The sequence below is a fragment of the Chlamydotis macqueenii genome, chromosome 11, assembly GCF_036417535.1.
Source record: "Chlamydotis macqueenii isolate bChlMac1 chromosome 11, bChlMac1.mat, whole genome shotgun sequence".
Classification (NCBI taxonomy): domain Eukaryota; kingdom Metazoa; phylum Chordata; class Aves; order Otidiformes; family Otididae; genus Chlamydotis; species Chlamydotis macqueenii.
In genome coordinates, this window is record NC_141566.1 from 1,760,404 (window position 1) to 1,779,218 (window position 18,815).

At 42.5% G+C, this 18,815-nt stretch overlaps 1 protein-coding gene and 1 long non-coding RNA gene across 2 annotated transcripts in view; one reads left to right on the plus strand and one right to left on the minus strand.

The window, feature by feature from the left end:
* Nucleotides 1-3,133: 3,133 nt before the first annotated feature.
* The window catches only part of C11H8orf48 (chromosome 11 C8orf48 homolog), a 30,885-nt gene continuing 15,203 nt past the window's right edge, over nt 3,134-18,815 (minus strand). The window contains exon 8 of the mRNA XM_086756674.1: nt 3,134-5,218. Within this exon, the coding sequence (XP_086612800.1) occupies nt 5,115-5,218 (104 nt within the window). The 3' untranslated portion in view covers nt 3,134-5,114. The remainder of the gene's footprint in view (nt 5,219-18,815) is intronic.
* On the plus strand, nt 10,179-18,519 carry LOC147599352 (uncharacterized). The gene is made up of 3 exons (XR_015259701.1): nt 10,179-10,394; nt 15,141-15,185; nt 16,276-18,519. It is a non-coding gene; the product is annotated as an uncharacterized LOC147599352 (long non-coding RNA).

The window sequence follows — 18,815 nt, forward strand, 5'->3', positions numbered from 1 at the left end:
TTTGATCCTCTGCTCCCACAAGTCAGTTCCCACTGAGCTGCTTCCTACGTTCGTTAACAGTTAATTTGTTTGGACATCACTAGGAGTATTAAGGCTCCAGGCAATGAGGACGTGCCAATTACTGTGTCAAATGACTGAATTTTGAGGGGGGCAGTAGGAAGTGGCAGTTTAAACCGCTTAAAGGCTCGTACCTCTTGCCGCTGAGAAACAGGAGGATCTGCTCAGAAAGCCTGCTGATGTAGGTTCAAAGAGGTGTCCTTCTGAATCCTTTATTTTAGGTGTTCAGCAGATGCTGAGACATGAACCGCGCATGTCAAATACCAGCTTAAGCAGCTCTGTCATGATGCAGCCTGCCTTAGCTTCTAATAAAACGTAAAACCACTCCAACAGAAGGTTTCAAAAACAGCCTTCAGAGAAGTGGCATTTTGACAGGATTTTTTGAAACCGTTAACTTTTGTTTGCTGGAGCTTTCCTTGCAAAGTACTGGATTTGCATCCCAACGCACTGTAGTTTTATAGACAATTTCTGTGTCACTTATTATTTCCAAAATATTCGGAAAAAGTAGGTATCCAGACATGTCTACTCTAGGTACGTTCTCCTGGCATTTAACAGATAAAGCCCTTGGAAAGGCTTACCCCAGTCTTAGCTAGATCTTATTATATTAATATATATTTTTAGTTATTATCAGTAGAAGTAATAATTAATAATAATGTAATATACTGCATATTAACAGCTACTAGTTCTACCCAACACCCTTTCAGGAAGCTGACAGTTATTTCAGCCAATTGTGTCATTTTCTGGTAATCTTAACTCAACTTCCCAACTGTCCAAAGGCTCCTTTCGCCGGTACCAATTCTGCCTTTGGTAGAACCATGCAGCTTGGCGATACTAAAGTCAGCAAAACTCTCAGGTATAGACTCATTTTTCGGGTTTAAAAATGCATCCACTAAGGAATCCTCATAAGGTCGGCCCTGCACCAGCACCGCTTCGCTGAGACAGGATTACAGGCTCCCTTGCCGGCAAAGAGCTCCAAGGCGAACGACACTGCACTTCGTACAAATATAATAAAGCTACCTGCTTGAGGAAACCGCGCACCACAAAAAGATGAGATTTGCTGACATACGGGCTTTGGCATCACGCATCTTCTCCCATTCTTGAATGACAGTTATCAGAAATCGACTGTGCCAAACCTGGCTTTAGCTACACCAGTAAAACCATTATTTTCCCAGCACAAATGCAACTGCGTAAGTTTCTACCGGCAAAACGAAAAGAATAAAAAAATCACGCCATGGAGTGACGTGATACGCAGATACCGCTTCCAAGTTAGCTACATGGAATAGCTACACAAATGCCACTGACAGGTTTTGAGTGGAGAGTTCAGGCATCCAGAAAATACAGGAGCATCTGGTGTGTGGATCAGCAGGAACAAAGCTTTTCAGAATAAAACTGAAAGGGGGAGAAAAGCTAGGGTCTGTGAAACAGAACAAGTGATGGATGCACAAATGAGCCAACAAAACTTTGCCCGCGTTACAGCACTAGTACAGGTGTGAGGTTACTGGCTTTTTCCCAGGCATGAGGAAACGGAATTGTGAACACGCAGACTGCGGCACAAGCAAACACGTAAACCCAAAGGCTTATGCAGATGTAAGGTATGTACACCTAGCACTTGGGAATAAAAACCCGTTAAAGCTCCGCATCTAAATAGCAACACAGAAGTTTTAGACCAACTGTTGGGAAAAAAAAAAATACAACCAACCAACCAAACTAGAAATTGATCAAAACTTGTCGCGCTCGCTATGTTTCCCAGGGTGACAGGTACCGCTGTGGAAGGAAGACTGGAAAGGCACTGCCGCCACACTCTGCACACCATGTAGCAGACCTCAAGGCAACTGGCCAGCAATTCTGCTTTAACTGTGTTCATTTGTGACACAGCAGAAAGAGCACGCAGATTCGGAGTGGAGATCAAACTGGAATGCAGGATTCAGACCTCCTACCATCACCCTCTTACAAATACCCAGGCTTTAGTCCAAGCGTTCTGTATTTGTATCCTGGTTCCTTAGGTGATCACCTGCACGTGTCCATCCAGAACTGTCCCAACTTCTGAAGCCATGGGCCAATTCAAATCCTATTTCAGAAAGGCTCGGACAAAATCATATTTCATGAGAAAAAGAGGCTGGATAGAGCAAAGAAACAGCAAATCTCCTTACAGCAAAGAGTTTTTTGACTAAGAGAACGAAACCAGTGTCAGCTTATTTGCGATACACCTGATGACTCAGGCGAGAGGGGGATGAAAATGCACCCCTTGTCTTAAAAAACTATCCTCAGAAATGTGGTGTAAGATTATATTGTGGCTTAAACAACCTCGAGTGCAAACACAGCACTGCTAACAGAATCTGATAAAACAGCAGTATGATCTCGTCGCGTACGTTAAATCTGTTTCTCTCTGACCGTATTTTCCCTTCCCTCCAGCTACAGTTCCTGCCCCAGGGTGACCCCAGCACTGAGTTTTCTGCAGCAACCAAGCAGTGACTTCCAGAATCCCAGTTCCAAAGGCAAGAGATTCACTTTGCCAAAAGCACAGGAAACACACGCTGCTCAAAGAACACCTTAAAAACCGCATGTATGCACTATTTGTCACACCTAACGGAGCAAGTCATGTAACGATCGCTCAGTTCTCATCCTGTCCTAGCACAGATTGTCTCAATGACATCACCATAACCTTGACCTGTCTAAAAGACAGTTAGGTTTCCAGGATATGTTATCACAGATGAAGAAACCCATACTAGAGGAAGATAAACCTTCAACCCAACAAATTTAGCTGGATGGACGGTGCTGTGTACCGGGCAAAGCGTTCCTCCTGGCTCTTCCCAGAAGTATCACTCGGAGTCTAGAGCCACAAAACACTTCAAAGCCAGGGTTTACACTTTGCTCCATAAAATACAGTGGGGAAAAGTGGGAGGAATCTGGCAGGCCAAAAAAGATGACTTTTGTGTAAATATCTACCTCCAACCACTCAGTTCCTAACCTTGCAGGATTTCAAAGTCCATAACTTCTTTTAGCACACCAGCTGCTTCTCCTTCAGAAATGGTGACAGCAGGCAGTGTGAAAATGACATGACTTGGAGACAAACCAGTTTTATTTAAAAGCAACATTTATATATATTACACACAATATTCCAAGTTAAAAGAACATGACTGAAAATCCTAATTCAGAAGTTAAGAAATTCCAGAATTAAGATCGCCTATGCAATCTCAATCTGAACCTGTGCTGTTACGCAGTATGCTACTGCCTTCAGTCACGTAATCACATATTATTTTTTCCGCAGGACCCTTGCCTCATTCAGTGTAGAGGGTGGATGATTCTCAATTAATGAGCAGCTACTCAATATTTGTTTTCTTCTCGTTGCATGCAGCCCATTTCTGATGGCTTGCCTCCACAGGGGGTTACTCAGAAACAGTTGAACAACTCCCTGATTTAATGCTTTATTACAGAACAAGAACATTTCAGCTCTGCTTAGTTTACCCCACCTTACCTCACCAAACTCTAACTCCACTCTGAGAGCATATGATTAATTTATTCATGGCTTTTCTAAGGTTCACATTACTAACATATTTTTGCTTAATTTATTGTTCCAACTCTTCCATTTTATCTGGACTGACTGGTGAAAAAATGATTAGAAAGTTTCTGTGTTGTAAAAGTATTCATTCATTTGGGATACCCAATTTGGAAAAGGAGAACATGCTTTTTGTAGAGTGCTTAGCATTACATGGTGCTTTAAGTGCTAAAAACTCAGGTCCAGCTGCAGTATACAGTGCTGCTGCACATCAGATATCGCTTCAGACTGAGTATCCAGAAAATGAGGAACATTCAGTTAATGAACACTTCGAAAAGGTTTCATTCGCAGCAACTCAGCATTAGAATCTCAGCAGCAAAGGCAGAAATTAAATCAAGTTTTCCAACGCTGCATTTAGCTGCATTGAGACCTAGTGATGTGGTTACCAACAGAGTACGCAGTGCCAACGTACCCAGATCCATGAACACGAGCGACTCAAGTGCCACACCAGAAAGATGGGGGAAGAGAGGGAGCAGCACCAACTGTTGCCAGGATGAGAGGACTCATTGCTCTCCTTTCACCAAAACCAATGTCAGACATATTCTTGTATGTCATCTACCCTGTTGAGATCACCTTCTGTTTTCCTGCACTTTAAATCCTTGTTTGGTATGTATTTCCAAACTGCTGCAACCATTGAAGCTGTGTAGGAGAGTCAGAGACTTTTTCACAGCACAGCCTGCTAGGTTTCCAGTTCATCGCTAAACTGGCAAGAGGCAGGATTCCTCAATTACTAAATTCAGGTTTTCCCTTCAACTGCCCTCTGATGCAGACTCTGTCTGCCATGATTTGCAGAAGATTAGCACGTTTATCCTCACAGGCTCATGTTAACTTTTCTGAGCAACTCATAGTCTGTACTGCACTTACAACTTGGCCAAATTTGAGTAAACTTTAATAAAGAGGGGAAAATAAACTACTAATGGTGACAAATTTCATCACTCCATCAGCTTTTAGTTCCACCATGGTGTGGCACAGAAGAATAAGGGACGTTGATTTAGGGGGAATGAGAGGTAACGGAGAAGAGGAGGAATACAGATCTTCTGGCACGGGAAGAGAGAGCAGAGACGGATGCACAGGAAAGCGGAGAACACAGGGATTCTGGTTGCAGACTGTCCCTGAAGCATAAGAAGAGAGAACGGGATGGGAAGGTAGCACACAGATTACTGTGGGCAGAAGCATCCAGCAGGAACAGCTAGTTCAGGCTTCAAAAGAAATGATGCAAGTGACTGGAAAACAAGCACACAGCTGCCCTCCAGAAACCTAAGAGAATCAAGGTAGTTTCTGCCCTCTTTGCACGTTTTTAAATCTGGACTCCTCGGGCTAGCGCAACCAGCGCGACCACTAAAGCACGCAGCACCTTACACTGGAGACTGGCTGTGATTCAACAAGCTTCTCCTGTTAACCCCGTTCTGTGTCCCAATACAGTGATGTGATGGCAGAAGCAAGATAAAAAGACGGGATAGTGGAGTTCGTAGCAACCAGTTTACACCCTTTTCTGGCAGTCCTATCCCAGAAAGCAGCTCTCTGCGGAAGAGCCCAGCTCCAGTGCCTCTTGGCTGGGCTTCCAGGCTTCCTTCTGCAGGAAGGGGGGCAGCGGCTGCAGTTTCCCTGTTGAAAGAAAATGAGAGAGACTGTTAATCTTAGGTCTGCCAGCTGTTGAATAGGGCCTTCTCATGCTCCAAAAGCTGCTGTATTTCCATTTTAGAAGAAAATCAGAGTTGGGAAGAGAGAACCTCAGAAACAAAACCCAGGAGGGTATGTACAGCACATGGAAGTCCACTGACAAGAGTACGCCGCTGTTTCATGAATGGGAGATATTGTCCAGAGACACGATTGTCGTTAAATTTAACCAGCACTCTATGTGAGGCAAGAGAGGCAACAAAAGAAAATCCAAGAAATTACAAGGTTGGTGCTGGCAGAGATCTATTCTGGGACTACTCGGGGTCATTTCAAAGAACATGTCAGCTTCTTTAACAGTTCTGACCTTTGCAATACCGCAGTGTAAAACAAGATGTACCTACCCTACCTGCATTAGAATGCTCCTACTATATTTTGTGCTTCCAGAATGTTCATTATTTGATTCAAGCTGGTTTGAGATTTTTGATCTCTAAAAGAAACACATTGGCTCTCAAGCCACTAGTGCTTGGACTAGAAATTTATGTACATAAAGACAAAAGGAGTTGACCTCAGAGGAAAAAATCTAGATTTATCACTGTTGCTGAATGAGAATTTATCCTCACCTCACAGGTGGGGGGAGTGAGAGAGAGACTGCGTAGTCTGGTCCGATCGGGGCTGAACTACGACACAGACATGAAACCAGAACTGGTTTATGGTAAGAAAACAAGTTGCTATACAAGATCAAACATGATGTTACACATTATGTAGTCCAGTATTCTGACACTGGTCGGTCCCAGATGCTTTTAAAAATACTTTTACAGAGAAAAATTAATACAAGAAATCTGCCCAAAAGGGCATTTTCTCTTTACAGGTGCTAAGTAGTGTGTGTCTTACAACCAGAGGCCACAATAAAAATGTACGGTCTATAATTACAGATGCTCTCATTCCCACATGAGCATTGACACCTTTACTGAAATCCTTCAAGGCTTTCAACTTCAGAGCACGCTTGCTGCAACGAATTCTACAGGAGAATAATGTGCTATGTACAGAAGCATTTCCTTCCATTAGTATTATATGTAATGCCTTTCAATTTCACTGAATTTCTCCTTATTCTCAAGAAATAGCAGAGATTAATTAGGAATTTCTGACTTCCTCAGTTTTATCTATGTTATATACTCCTTACCATACCCCGCTCTTGCCTGCCTTACTTCTGGAATGAAGGATTCAGGGACTGTCAGTCCTCAGGAGCCATTTCACAGATACCCACATGCAATGCCAGCGGGACAGTCTGATAATTCCCACCAACAATGCCTCTGAAATCTCAAAACTCATTCCATGTTTTATGAGCAGGCTGCATTCCATTAAAATCAGTGATACTGAAGATGTAGCAGCAGTTCGAGGGTAAGCCATTCTTACATTATGTACTCATCCAGAAATAGACTGTTAACTGATTTTTTGATTAAGGAAATTTTATCTCTCCTAATAAAATCAAACCTTCTGGTTAGGATTGAAGAGAAGAACAACACATAAGCACTGAAACTTTTTGCATAATGTGATTTCATTTCATTATGCTTGGCTATAAATTTTACTCTTCCCCTGCAGTCAATATTTATAACTTTATCAAATGAAGAGGAATTTGATGGCCTAGCTTTGATGAGAAACTTTGCTTTCAATAATTCTTTTTTTCACGCGCGCCTGTGCAGCTCTAAATAAGGAACACTATATTCCTTTCGCACCGTGCCAAGGTGAAATGGTGACCCATTACACGTAATGGACTTGTTTCAATCTCTACGTAATGAGAACGGCACCTTGACGACAACAGAGGCGCTGAAGGTAGAAGAGGAGAAAACATTACCTTGGGTGTAATCTCCTTGTATCGCGTACCTACATTACAGCAGTATCTGGTGTGCTTTAATTTGTCACTGTTTGTAGTTTCTAAGAGATAGGACAATCTGGAAGCGTGAAAAATTACTAATTATAACATTTAAGATAGAAGAAGCAATGGAAACGTCAACAATCTGACCGGGACATCAGAGGTTTTTGCAGTGATGAATAAGGAACATTTCCCTGCAGACTGGGAGAGAAGCTTTGGGCCATTTTTCAAAGCTTGAAGAACTTCTCAAGGAGTTAGAAACATTCATTTTTCTTCTATGTCTTCAGTTACTGTCAGAAAGTACTGTGGTCTTTCTAATAGATCCCATGAACTTTGAACAGCTTTCATCCTCAAGAGATCATAAGCACAGAGATACTTTGGTCTGAGTCCTACGGAAATCAATGGGAGTCAGACATTTACACACTGCTGATTTGGATCTGGGGCTGAACCATGCTATCAAGTATTTCTTGAACCACTCATTTTCTGGGAACCGTAACTTTTCCTGGAGGTGATAGGGCTATACCATACAAACAGTGTTCCCGTAGTTGGTCAACAGTCCGCTGGCACAGCCATAATCTTCAAACCAACTGATACCATTTCCGACCAGTTAAAAGCCTTGAAATAGAGAAAATTCAGGAAGTGGCAAATTTGAGAGCATGAGAAATTTTAGTGTATTAGTCATACCGGATTAAGAACAAGTACTTGAAAAAAAGATCCAATGTAGCATAAAAACATATTAGAACATTTTCAGACATTCCTTATTGGCTTGCTTACGAGTTCAAAGGCAAAATGTTGGGGAGAGTTAAATATTAATAAAAACGGAGGAAAAACAACCCTCGCACTAATACAAACTGGTAGAAATTTGTATTCACAGGTCTTTGCATATGTGTATGTATGCATATATATAAATATGCATGTATACACACACATTATATATAGCTTTTTCAGTTGACGTAAGATACTTCAGTGAGAAGCTGTGTATAAAAAGAAACATAGAAGAAAATGTTATGAAATGCATAAGAGGGAAAACTTCAGTTGGTAAGAAATAAAGAACTTGGGGGTGAAAATACAAATAAGCGCTAACCAGACCTGTAAAAGACTTTGCTAGGCTTGTTATCTTACCTTCCGTTGCCAGCTGGGAATACAGAGGAATTATTAAAAGATAAAACAAAAGAAAATATCCCAAGCTATACCTACAAAGGAATGGACCGCATCTCTGTTGAAAATCAGGCCTCAGCACTCTTGAAAAGGAAGTTACACATAAAAGTCAGTCTCCAGGTAATAAAACCCAGGTTTTCTTCGAGATTAGCTCAGAAATACACCACACAGGCACAGGTTCTAGCTGTGTTTTCAGCACGTCTGTATTACAGTGAAGATGTAAAGTGCTTTTTCTCCACTCCATTGATTTGCCCTATAAAAAGAACCAATTGCAGTTGCAGTTCTCCTCCCCTCCAAGCAGCTGCACTCCCCTGATTCCTTCAAGAGACTCGCAGGAAGCGCGGAGCCTGGAACAGGCACAGGTTACCGCTCTGCACCCCGGGCTGGGGAAATGAAAGCAAAGAGGGTAAATACTCCACAGATAATGTAGCAGAGAACTGGATTGCACACCAAAGGACTCAGAGTGACAGATTTCAGTCTACACTCATGTGAAGGTTGCTTTTCCTGATGCGATATCCTGATTGATAGCATCTCTAATCCAGAGGCACTTCATTAAGAAGCTGCCAAGAATCAACATTTTGACTGTTTCAGCCTTCGACTGCCAAAGCTGGTTAATTTTTCTGCAAACTGAAGGAAGGGCAGTCACTCTGTAGGCAGGTGCAACTGTTGGATGACTGTTTGAGCGACTTTTGCGTGCGCAGCAGACAAGCTCTCCTGCAGTTTTATACTCACTGGACACATCAGGCCTCTTGGCTTTGCTGTGGCAATCCGTTCGGTTACCAATTTCCCCTTCATCTAGCATCATATTCTCAGAATGGAGCTTCTTTTGGGCAGGATGCTTCTGTAAGCGGAGGAACAAGATAGCCTACTTTTCAAAGCCAATTTCTTTTTAAAAGTGTGGACATGAGGAGAGTGGCAGAGGGTGGGATGTGACTTAAAAGCAGATGGAAATGCAGAAGAACAGTTGCTTAGCACCTATAAAAGTCAGGCCCACTTCTTCACAAGATATGTATGTTTTTAGGTATCCATATTTAGGCTTTCACATTTGAGTTTTGGCCTCTAAATAACCTAAATCCATCACAGGTTTGGAATGTGCAGCCGATTAAACAAACAAAAATATTAAAGTCCCGAGAATCATGCTGCGGTCCTGGCAGCAACCAGCTCTTCGGGGACAGTTTTGCATTACCTACGCTCCTGTTGGGAGCTTTGCCATCTATTGATGAATGAAAGACAGAGATCAGAAAAGGGTGCTGTAGAAGCTTAATCCCGCAATGATTTCTCAGCCAGGGGGACAATAAGGGATCGGCCAGCAGCCTTCTTGCCTTTGTCTGAGCAAGAGATGCAAATTAAAAGATTGGAGTCAGAGGCAGTTATTCTATTTGATGTGGGCATGTGTATGTTTTGGAATGAATCTGTAGCATCTATTTCCCTGGGACTGGATAGATTCAACACGGCAGGACAGAGACAGACAGCATTCCAGAAGTGTAGGGAAAAAAAAAAAATATGCCTGTAGAAATGCTAGATTGACAGCCAAAAAGAATGTGCTCAAAAGCACTTGGAAGCTGAAAACATTTCTTTTACATTCTACTCCATTTCTTACTCAATCAGGAAAACTCACCTGATAAAAGGAGCACAAAATTACCCTGCTTAATGACACAGATAAGGGAGCAAGACAGAAGCATTTAATTCCCTTAAGCACCTCTCGCCTTTGTCTCAGTCTGCCTTTTACGCCTGGATTATGCTAACACTATTAATCTTCGTGCCTGTGACTAACTCCTGGGTTTTTCTCTTAGTGACCTGATTCTGCACTAACACGCTCCTCCCAGTTTGGTGAAGCTCCCCATGTGATCTGTTCTTCCCCCTAAATAAAGTTGAAAAATTTGGCTGGGATCAGCGAGTGCTGCTGAGGTAGCGGGCGTGTGGAGCTGTTCCACCCTCCCTGCATCTGCAGCACGGATAACGCGCCTGTTCAGCACTATCTGCCTCTCCTTTCAAAGACCAAGGGGGGACAAGACTGGCCGGTTCGCAGGGTCTCCATGGTCAGGCTTCAGCCCGGGCTCCCAGCCGTGCCACCCCCTGATCACTCTCCCCTTCTGAAAGTAGCCCAGCGAGCCGAGGAGGATGTGGCCGGAGAAGGTGAGTACTGCATGGCTATGATAAATCCTTTGTGCGGAACCGGAGGCTCTTTAGAAAGTGGAGGAGGGAGGGGGCAGCGGTTGCAATTTTTTAAATGGACACAGTCAAAAGCCTCCTTTCCTTCCCCATTATGCGAAGGGCGCGTGTGCCCCTTTCAAAGGAGATCAACCTAACGAGCTGATTTCCCAACAAAGCTCATTTTCCCGGCGTAGGGCGCAGAGCGCAGCAGCAAAAACCCAAGCATCAGAAACCGCCTGCTGCAGAGGTGCCGTTTGTCCGGCTGGGCAGGCGGGTGCTCGGAGGGCTGCTCCCGCTGCATGCTGTTCCAGCCCTCCGCAGCTTCCCAACTGGGAGCACAGCACAGTGCGGTACCCGGCGTGCGGGGCTGGCACGGCACTGGGCGTTGCAGCGCCAGGTGTGCGGGACCTGGCACGGCATGGCTGGCACCCGGTGCGCAGGGTTGGCGTGGCACGGCACCGCAATATCCCGCGTGCAGAGCTGGCACCCGGCGTGCGAGGCTGGCACGGCACAGCACCGCACAACGCGGTACCAGCGTCCGGGACTGGCACGGCACAGCACCCACGGCTGCACTGCTCCACCTGCTGCCCCCCAGCCTGGCCCAGGGCCACTCGTGCCCCTCACCAGGGCTGTCCAGCTCCGGTCAGAGCCATGAGCATCCTCCCCAGGGTACCAGCAGCTTCCCACGCGCGTACCCACCACACGCCCACCCTTCACAAAGGCGTACGCAAGAAGCTCCCTGATGGCACAAAGGTGCACCGAACGCCCCTGTAAACACATCCTGCCCCTCTCGTGCAATGTGCATCTTCCTCTCCATCCTCACCACGGCCCCAGGGACCCCTCACCCTTTCCATTCATCACGCACCCGCTTCTCCACATGCATATAAGCTCCCCCCTCAGTTACCCATGTTACCCGTCCCCTTTGCTCCCCCGCAGAAGCAGCACATCCTCTCCTCCCTCTCCACACCTGGTCACACATCTTGCTACCTGTGCACGAAGGCTGAACCCCTCAGCCCACAAAAGGAGAAAGGTGGCAGGCCCCTCATCCCCTTCCACGCACGGCTAAAGCGGAGCACAGGCTCCTACCATGTAACCCACTGATCTCTTAACACATTAACTAACCCCAAATGCATTTCACTTAACTTTTCCCTTTTAGAACATGATTTGGAGCTAAAAGGAAAGTCATCACTCACCAGTAAGCACTGAATGCTTAAAGCAAGTCTTTATTCCCTTCTCTCCCCTTGCTTACTCCTTCAGCCTCAGTGCTGGGACCACCTTACCGCACACCAGCTCTACTCATCCCAGAGACAAGCTGCCTGGGCTCTAAGACTGGGAGAGAAGGGCAGTGGGGAGGAAGCAAGGGTGCTTTCTGCTTACCTAGGACTCTCAAATTACACAGAGGCTGTCCCCAGTTCATGCTGTGGGGAAAGAAATGTGATCTTATTCCAGAAATGGACAGACACAAAGTAGCTGCATCTAAAATTACATGCATCACTCCCTCTCTCAGCCCCCTGCTCTCTCCCACCCTTTAACTTACTATTTTTCTTGCACAATTTTAAAGCTGAAATTCCCCAAGTATTAAATGTATTGTAGTCCTAGGCTGTAACTATTCATCAAGAACAGGCACACTGGCTGGAAGGAGAAGAGTTTTCTTTTAAATTAGTTGGATGAATACTCGAATGTTCAAACAATTTTTTGCTCTTTGGTACATTTAAAAAAAAAAAAAATGTTATCCCTGCGGGAGTTTCAGTCTTGGCAGATTTTAGATCCAAGAGAAAGGCTGCAAAGCGTCCCATCTCTAATTACATTCCTTGCTAGCAGTAGGGAAGGAGAAAAAAGGAGAGGAGAGATTAAAAAAGGGAGAGTGATACAAAAACAGATCTTATTTGTTCATCTCCCGTTTGCAACCAATTAGCCCAGAATCAGAACCCTCCTTCACCTGCAAAGAAAATGAGAATCTAATGAAAAGGCCACCGATTGTCTTAAGATCTTATTTTATGAAGCTTCTTAGGTTTTGCCTTTGTTCATTTGAATCCAGCTCTAAACAGCTTTCAGTTTTGGTTTATCCTATAACTCAAGAGAACAATTAAACATCCACTTGTACCTGGACCGGTAAGTACTTGTTCTGACTCCAAAAATCATGTAACACAGAGCATTAGGACAAAGTGATCCTACAAACAGGCAAATGGAAAAAAATGCTGAGCAAGTTTAAGCATCAGTGTAAGCTAGGGGATTGTTTGCACTCCAGGATTTGTTTTCACAGAATAACATTTAAAATACGGACTAATGGAAAAATTCACAGGCTGCCTCTATAATCACAAGATGTAATTGCCCCTGACTTCGAAAGGTGTGTGGGAAGAACAGCATAGAATGTTGTGCAAAAGAAATTAGTATGAACTAAATTAGCAAGAAGTTAACCACGAAAGACAATTTCAAAGGGAAAAAAGACTCCACATTTTACAGGGTACTTTTTCAGCTGATGCTATAAGATTGTTCCTTCAGTAGGAAAAACAAAGAATGACTTATCAGGAAAAACCACCCTCCGAAAAGAGGAATATTGGGTGCTGTTTTGAGAACAACAATCTCAACATAGCTCTTAAAATGCAGCGAAACTTGTTTCGAAGTGAACATGATGAAGGAACAGATCTGTTCAACTGTTTAGAGAACATGATTTAATACAACACTCTTTTCCAAGCTTAAAAAAAAAACCAGAAAAAAATCCAAGCCCTTCCCCAAATACAAGCACATGAAAGGAATAAGACTGTCTCTTCCCAGCACGTTTCATTTCAGTGTGCCTAAGTCTCAGCCAGCACACCTCTTGGGAGCATTTAATATAGTGTCAACGCTACCCTAGAAATGTCACACAAGGATTTCATTGATCAGGATGATAAACTTTCCTCACACCACTACCTAGAAAAGAAGCCTACCATATGTATCACACATACATTTTAGCAATATTAATTCAAGGAGGGAATTCGTCAAGTGTTCAGTCTACAACATGACTTACTCGTAGTTTGCTCCTGGTAACAGGCACCAGCAACTTCCAATTAGGTGTAATCACACCTAAAAAGCTCCTGGTGTTTATCAAATCAGTTATACTGAATCAACATGCTATACTATAATGAAAAAAGTCACCAATAAAGTCAGTGGAATGAATATGAATTTCAGAGAGTCTAAATCTACAACACAACAGGTCTGTTGCTTCAATTGCTTTACGCTTCAGGAACTACTTAATTCAAATTAAAACCTTAAAAACCAGAATTAGCTCCATATGGGTTCTCTATAAACTGAATGCCCAGGAAAACAGTATGTTACATTTACGGTCCGCACTAAGCACAGACACCTGCCCACTTGAGTTCTTCTGGAACCCAAAAGCAGATGTCCTGAGCAGCCACACAGCCTGCAACTTCTACCTGAACCAACAGAAGCTGTTCTGCTCAGCGTCTCTCAATGCAGAGGTAAGATAGTATCAGGTTCCTCCCCATCTTATACTGAATTGTACTTTATTTTAAACATTAGCTTGCTAAACCAGAAAGATGTGAAACAGGAGCCATGGTAGCAAAGGCCATGTCTAGGTGAGGACATGCACTACAGCAGTAGCCTATCAAAGTAAAACACTACTATTTCATTGAAAGGTTTAGAAATGCATTCAGCTTACAGGCACTTTAATATGCATTCACGAAACACTTCTTCCCACAAATGAGTATTTTCAGACCAAAAAACGCACTCAAATTATTTTTGCAAATACCTGAACCTTTCTAATGTATTTTATTAAATGCTACTGGGAATGAAGTGCATGCAGCCCTGAGATCCTAGTTTGTATTTCATAATGCTCAGGCAAAATACACTGAAGACTTATGACTCACACAAAACCACCTAAACAATGTAAGAATAATTTATTCTCTACCGTCTGAATTAAATTAGAGCATGGACAATGAAGAATGTTTTGGGGTTTTTTAATGGAAAGTTTCCTCATGAGAAAGTGTTGACATTGAAACTTCAGCAGACAGAATCTGACTCAACTGGAAACGTGTGCTTTGTGCGCGTGTACGAGTGTGTACTTAATGCAGTGACTGCAGGTAATATGAACAGTTGTCTTGAAATTTAAGCAGAGTACTAGCGGTCCAGCTTTTCTCAGAAACTGAAATCTCAGTAGGATGTTGCAATACAAGCTGATGCTAAGACATTTACCTTACTTCTCCCATAAAATTTTCTTCTTAGCACTTGCTTATTTCTGTGCAGACATTTGAGATGGGCCCCCCTGAGCTGTGTTTTGCAGTTTTTGAGGTTTTTCTCATCCCCCTGTACCCTTTGCTTGCTAACCTAGTTCACCAACTCATCCACAAGCAACAGGAAGAAGCACTCTTTGCCCTCAAAAAGCTTAGAAGCAAGGCAGAGTAGAAACTGGTGGTAGCATTGCCATATTACCCGCAGACATGGCATGGTTCAGTCACAGTCACTCGAGCGCAGCAGAGCCGCAAAGAGAATCCTCAGACACTGTTTTGAGGGGCAGGGATTTGTCTATAAAAGCAGTCTCCTTCTCCCAAAATGCAGCTGAAACACTTTGGAGACTTAAGATTTTAAAAGCATTCCTGTTTTGTGTTTGAAAATACACATACCTGAACTGAGGGGGAAATGGAGTTACAAATAACATCCACTCCCCTTCTGGGAACAGTACCATACAGTACCAGATGCCTAATGATTTTCTATATTTTATATTCCCCATAGGAATCTGATAGCTGTGGATACAGATGAGATGAGATACAGGTTCAGGCAAGTATGACAAAATCTGATTTTCGTTAGTGCTGAGACATTCCACCCTCCCGGACTTTGGCGTGGGTGGTGGACACTTAGCTACTCCATAAATCAGAAGGGCATTTCTCAGTTTCTTAAATTCTTTTATTGCAGTTTCTTTCTCTAGGCTACTTGAGAGAGATGTGGAATACGCAGCCAGGTAGCACTAAGCTATTCCACTGTCATAACCTCCTGATATACGTCTTGCCAGTAGTGCGATGTATAGGCACTCAAAGATGTTGTATGCTGCACTTGCTCCCTTACGCAAAATGAACTTTCAGCTTTACAACACATTTTTCTTTTGTCCTAAACTACAGTAAAATCTGGTTTTTAAACTTTAAAATCAACATTTATTTTTGACTATGTGAACATATTGTTCCAAACTGGCAAGAACTGCTCATTTACATCTTTTAACATCAACAGAATGCTAATCTATAGTAAACAGTCATTATTACAAACAAGAACGTGCTGTTAATTAGTAAGAGAGACCCTCAGTTCTCTGCTAGCCTGAGTGGGATGAACCACACATTTCTATAAAGAGAATGAATTACCATTGCATCCTATCAAACAGAGCATCTCTGAGCAAACAGTTATGCTGAAAGATCTCTTAAACCTAATTTTGGCCTCAAAGCATTTGGGAGTAGGGTGGAGGGGGTTTAGAGCAATCTGTTATTTGAAATAAACAGCTCTGAAAGTGCTTACAGCTCCTCAAATTAAAACATCCTGGGGCCAAATACTACTGTCCTGAGTGGAAAGAGAGATCAGTAAGAACAGCCCAGCCTTGTTCCTCACCAGATTTAACTCTAAGATGAGATCTGTACCAGGGGAGGAGAGGGGCAGGGCAGCCAGCTCCTCACCTTCTCCCGATCAGCTCTTTTAACTGCAGAACCGCTCAGATAAGTACATTTTTTAGGATTTGTCACACACAGCATGTAACAAAGCCAAATAACTTATGTATTTTAAATGCTATCAGAATTATGAAACAGTCAAGTTTTTAAATTCTAGATTACAGCTCACTGCTTTTAGGGGAGCTCACCTCTTAAATAATCCTGTATCGTTTTTCACCCAGGTCATTTTTCCAGATTCCAGATTTGAAATCAGTGAGGACACCTCCTAAACTCCAGTATAACAAGGACAAAACCCCCAAATCAAAATCCTCTCCAGACAAGCCAAGTCTGAGATTAAAGAAGAGGGGGAAATAAAAATTCTTCGTTAGTATGACAGCTCCTGTTTTGGAGCTCATTTTGTTAATGCCTGTGTTACCAAAATCAAGCCTGCATCTCAGCAAAAAAAATATGCCTTTGATTTCACTCTCTTTTGGGAATATTTGGGGGAAGAAAAACAAAACCTCTCACTGAACAAATTCGTAAGGTATCAACTACGCTTGTTGCAGTGGCTGTTTTTCTTCTGCGCTGGAGGATAAGCCCTGCCACCACAATGTTACTGGAGAACTGATTCATTTTTCTTCAATTATCTGCTCAAGAAGAACCACAAACCGGCAGGCAGATAAGCAGCTTTCCCCCACTCCTTGATAAAGAAGACAACAGCGCACACACGTTTCTGACTCACACAACTCTGGATATAGATGACCTGTGCTGTAAACTCTGTGACACACGCTGTTCCTGCTACGCTCCCTGGCTTCGTAAACAAAGCTTCTGAGCCTCATCTATGCCTGCAGAGCCCAAGGAGAAAACTGTCTTACGAATGACACAGGTGACGAGGAAGTCATAGTTCTTGCCTCTCCAGAAATTTTAACTGAGTGAGAACAACTACTGAATCCCAATGAGGCCCAACTTCAAAGAAGTTCCTGTACCTGCACTTTGGGCCTCAACAGACTATGAAAACTTTGCTAAACTAAACACAACAAGAGACACTGAAACTAAGCAGCTAGAGGGGTCCCTCTCATCCACTATTGCACTGATAATAGTGCTGGTTATTATTTTCTCTCTGATAATGACATCCCTAGTAACCTACTGTTTTCACAAGTGGAAACTGAGAGATAAAAAACTGCAGAAAGCACAAGAGGAGTATCAGAAAGACCACGAAAAGAGCATTTTTCAAAGCACGGCTGGACTTGTTTCATAAAAAAAAAAAAAAAAAAAAAAAAGGATCCACCATGAAATACTCTTGCATTAACTGAAAATTAAAACAGTAAAAGAAGCAACTATGAAATTTCCAAATAAATATATCCTTGTTTTATCTCATTTATAAGAGTTGTTAGCAGTCTGGAGATTTCCTACAGCTTTATTATACATATATATATATTTATATATTTAGTCTCATTTGTGCAAAGCAAAACTAACACAATCACGTATTTCTAATCTCACATGTATTACTAAAACAGTAAATTTAAACCTGTTGCTCACACTCCTTCAAAAATTCTCTGGCCCATGGAAGGCAAAGGGCCAGATTTTGGTTCATACAAACCAACACAGCTGACAAAAATCAGTGGAGTTGTGTTGTCTTGCACTGATCTCATCATCTGGCTGAAGATTTTGAAGTCTAATTGGAGTCTTAAGTAAATCAAAGTCACAGATACTCAGCAGTGGCAGCCTGGTCCTGACAGCCTGTAGCTGAAGAACTCTTCACGTCTTCAGCAGAAAGCATGCAGGACCAAGCCCCGAGCCTGTCAGCTGATGGGAAGTCAGCGTTTCTTTCACGCAAGGTCTGGTGCCGAGAGGTGCTAGCGGCAGTCCAACCACAAGTGGATTAAGGACGCCCAGCGTTAGTGGAACCTAACTTACCAAGGACAAAGCAAGCCTAATGCACTTTTTAAACCAGGCTTGTGATTATTTTTAAATCAATCATACAATGGTGTGTTTCTACTTTCATAGCCTGTAACGTTATGTCACAGGAAAATGACAGATCTATTGTGAGTAGCATATAGAAGAATATTTTCTAACAAAGTGATGGATGTAATATTAATATATGTAATTGTTTTTAAAAGTAGAAAACAGGTAAAATTACAAACAAAAACCCTGCTCAAGTATATAGCTTGCTTGCAATTATCATTAATGCTGTATGTATTTTTAAACAAGCTATAATACTGTGATGATGCTGTAAACTTACTTCTGTAGGCAAAAAATGTTCTATTTAAAAATGTCAAGATGAAGGATGTAAATGTTCTTAAAGTGCTATCAACTAAAACCATGAATTTTCGCAGGATATTCTAAAGGATTCTGTTACATGCTACAGATATATTTTACAAACGTATTTATGGATCATACACACTGGTCTATGTGAGAACAAACAGTACTATTTTATTACAAAACAAGTAAATGAATAAATAAGCAGTGACTATCCATGCCCAGAAGCTGGAAAATGTTTTTTTAAGGTACTCTGATCAATTCTATAGGTAATTTGAAAGACAGAGGACCCAGTGCCTTACTGACAAAGGTATATGCTCCCCATCATGTCCCAGCCTCTCCCTTACAAATCATGCTGCTGCCAGCGCAGGCAAAGATCTTCAGAATCCGTTGTGGCAGAAAAAGGAAGTGTTAGCTACTTGCATAAAAACAATGCAAGTGTAGTATTCATAAGATTAATGTACGTATTCACAAATTTTAAAAACCTTTTTTAAATACAGTGGCATTTAGAACACCAACTCTG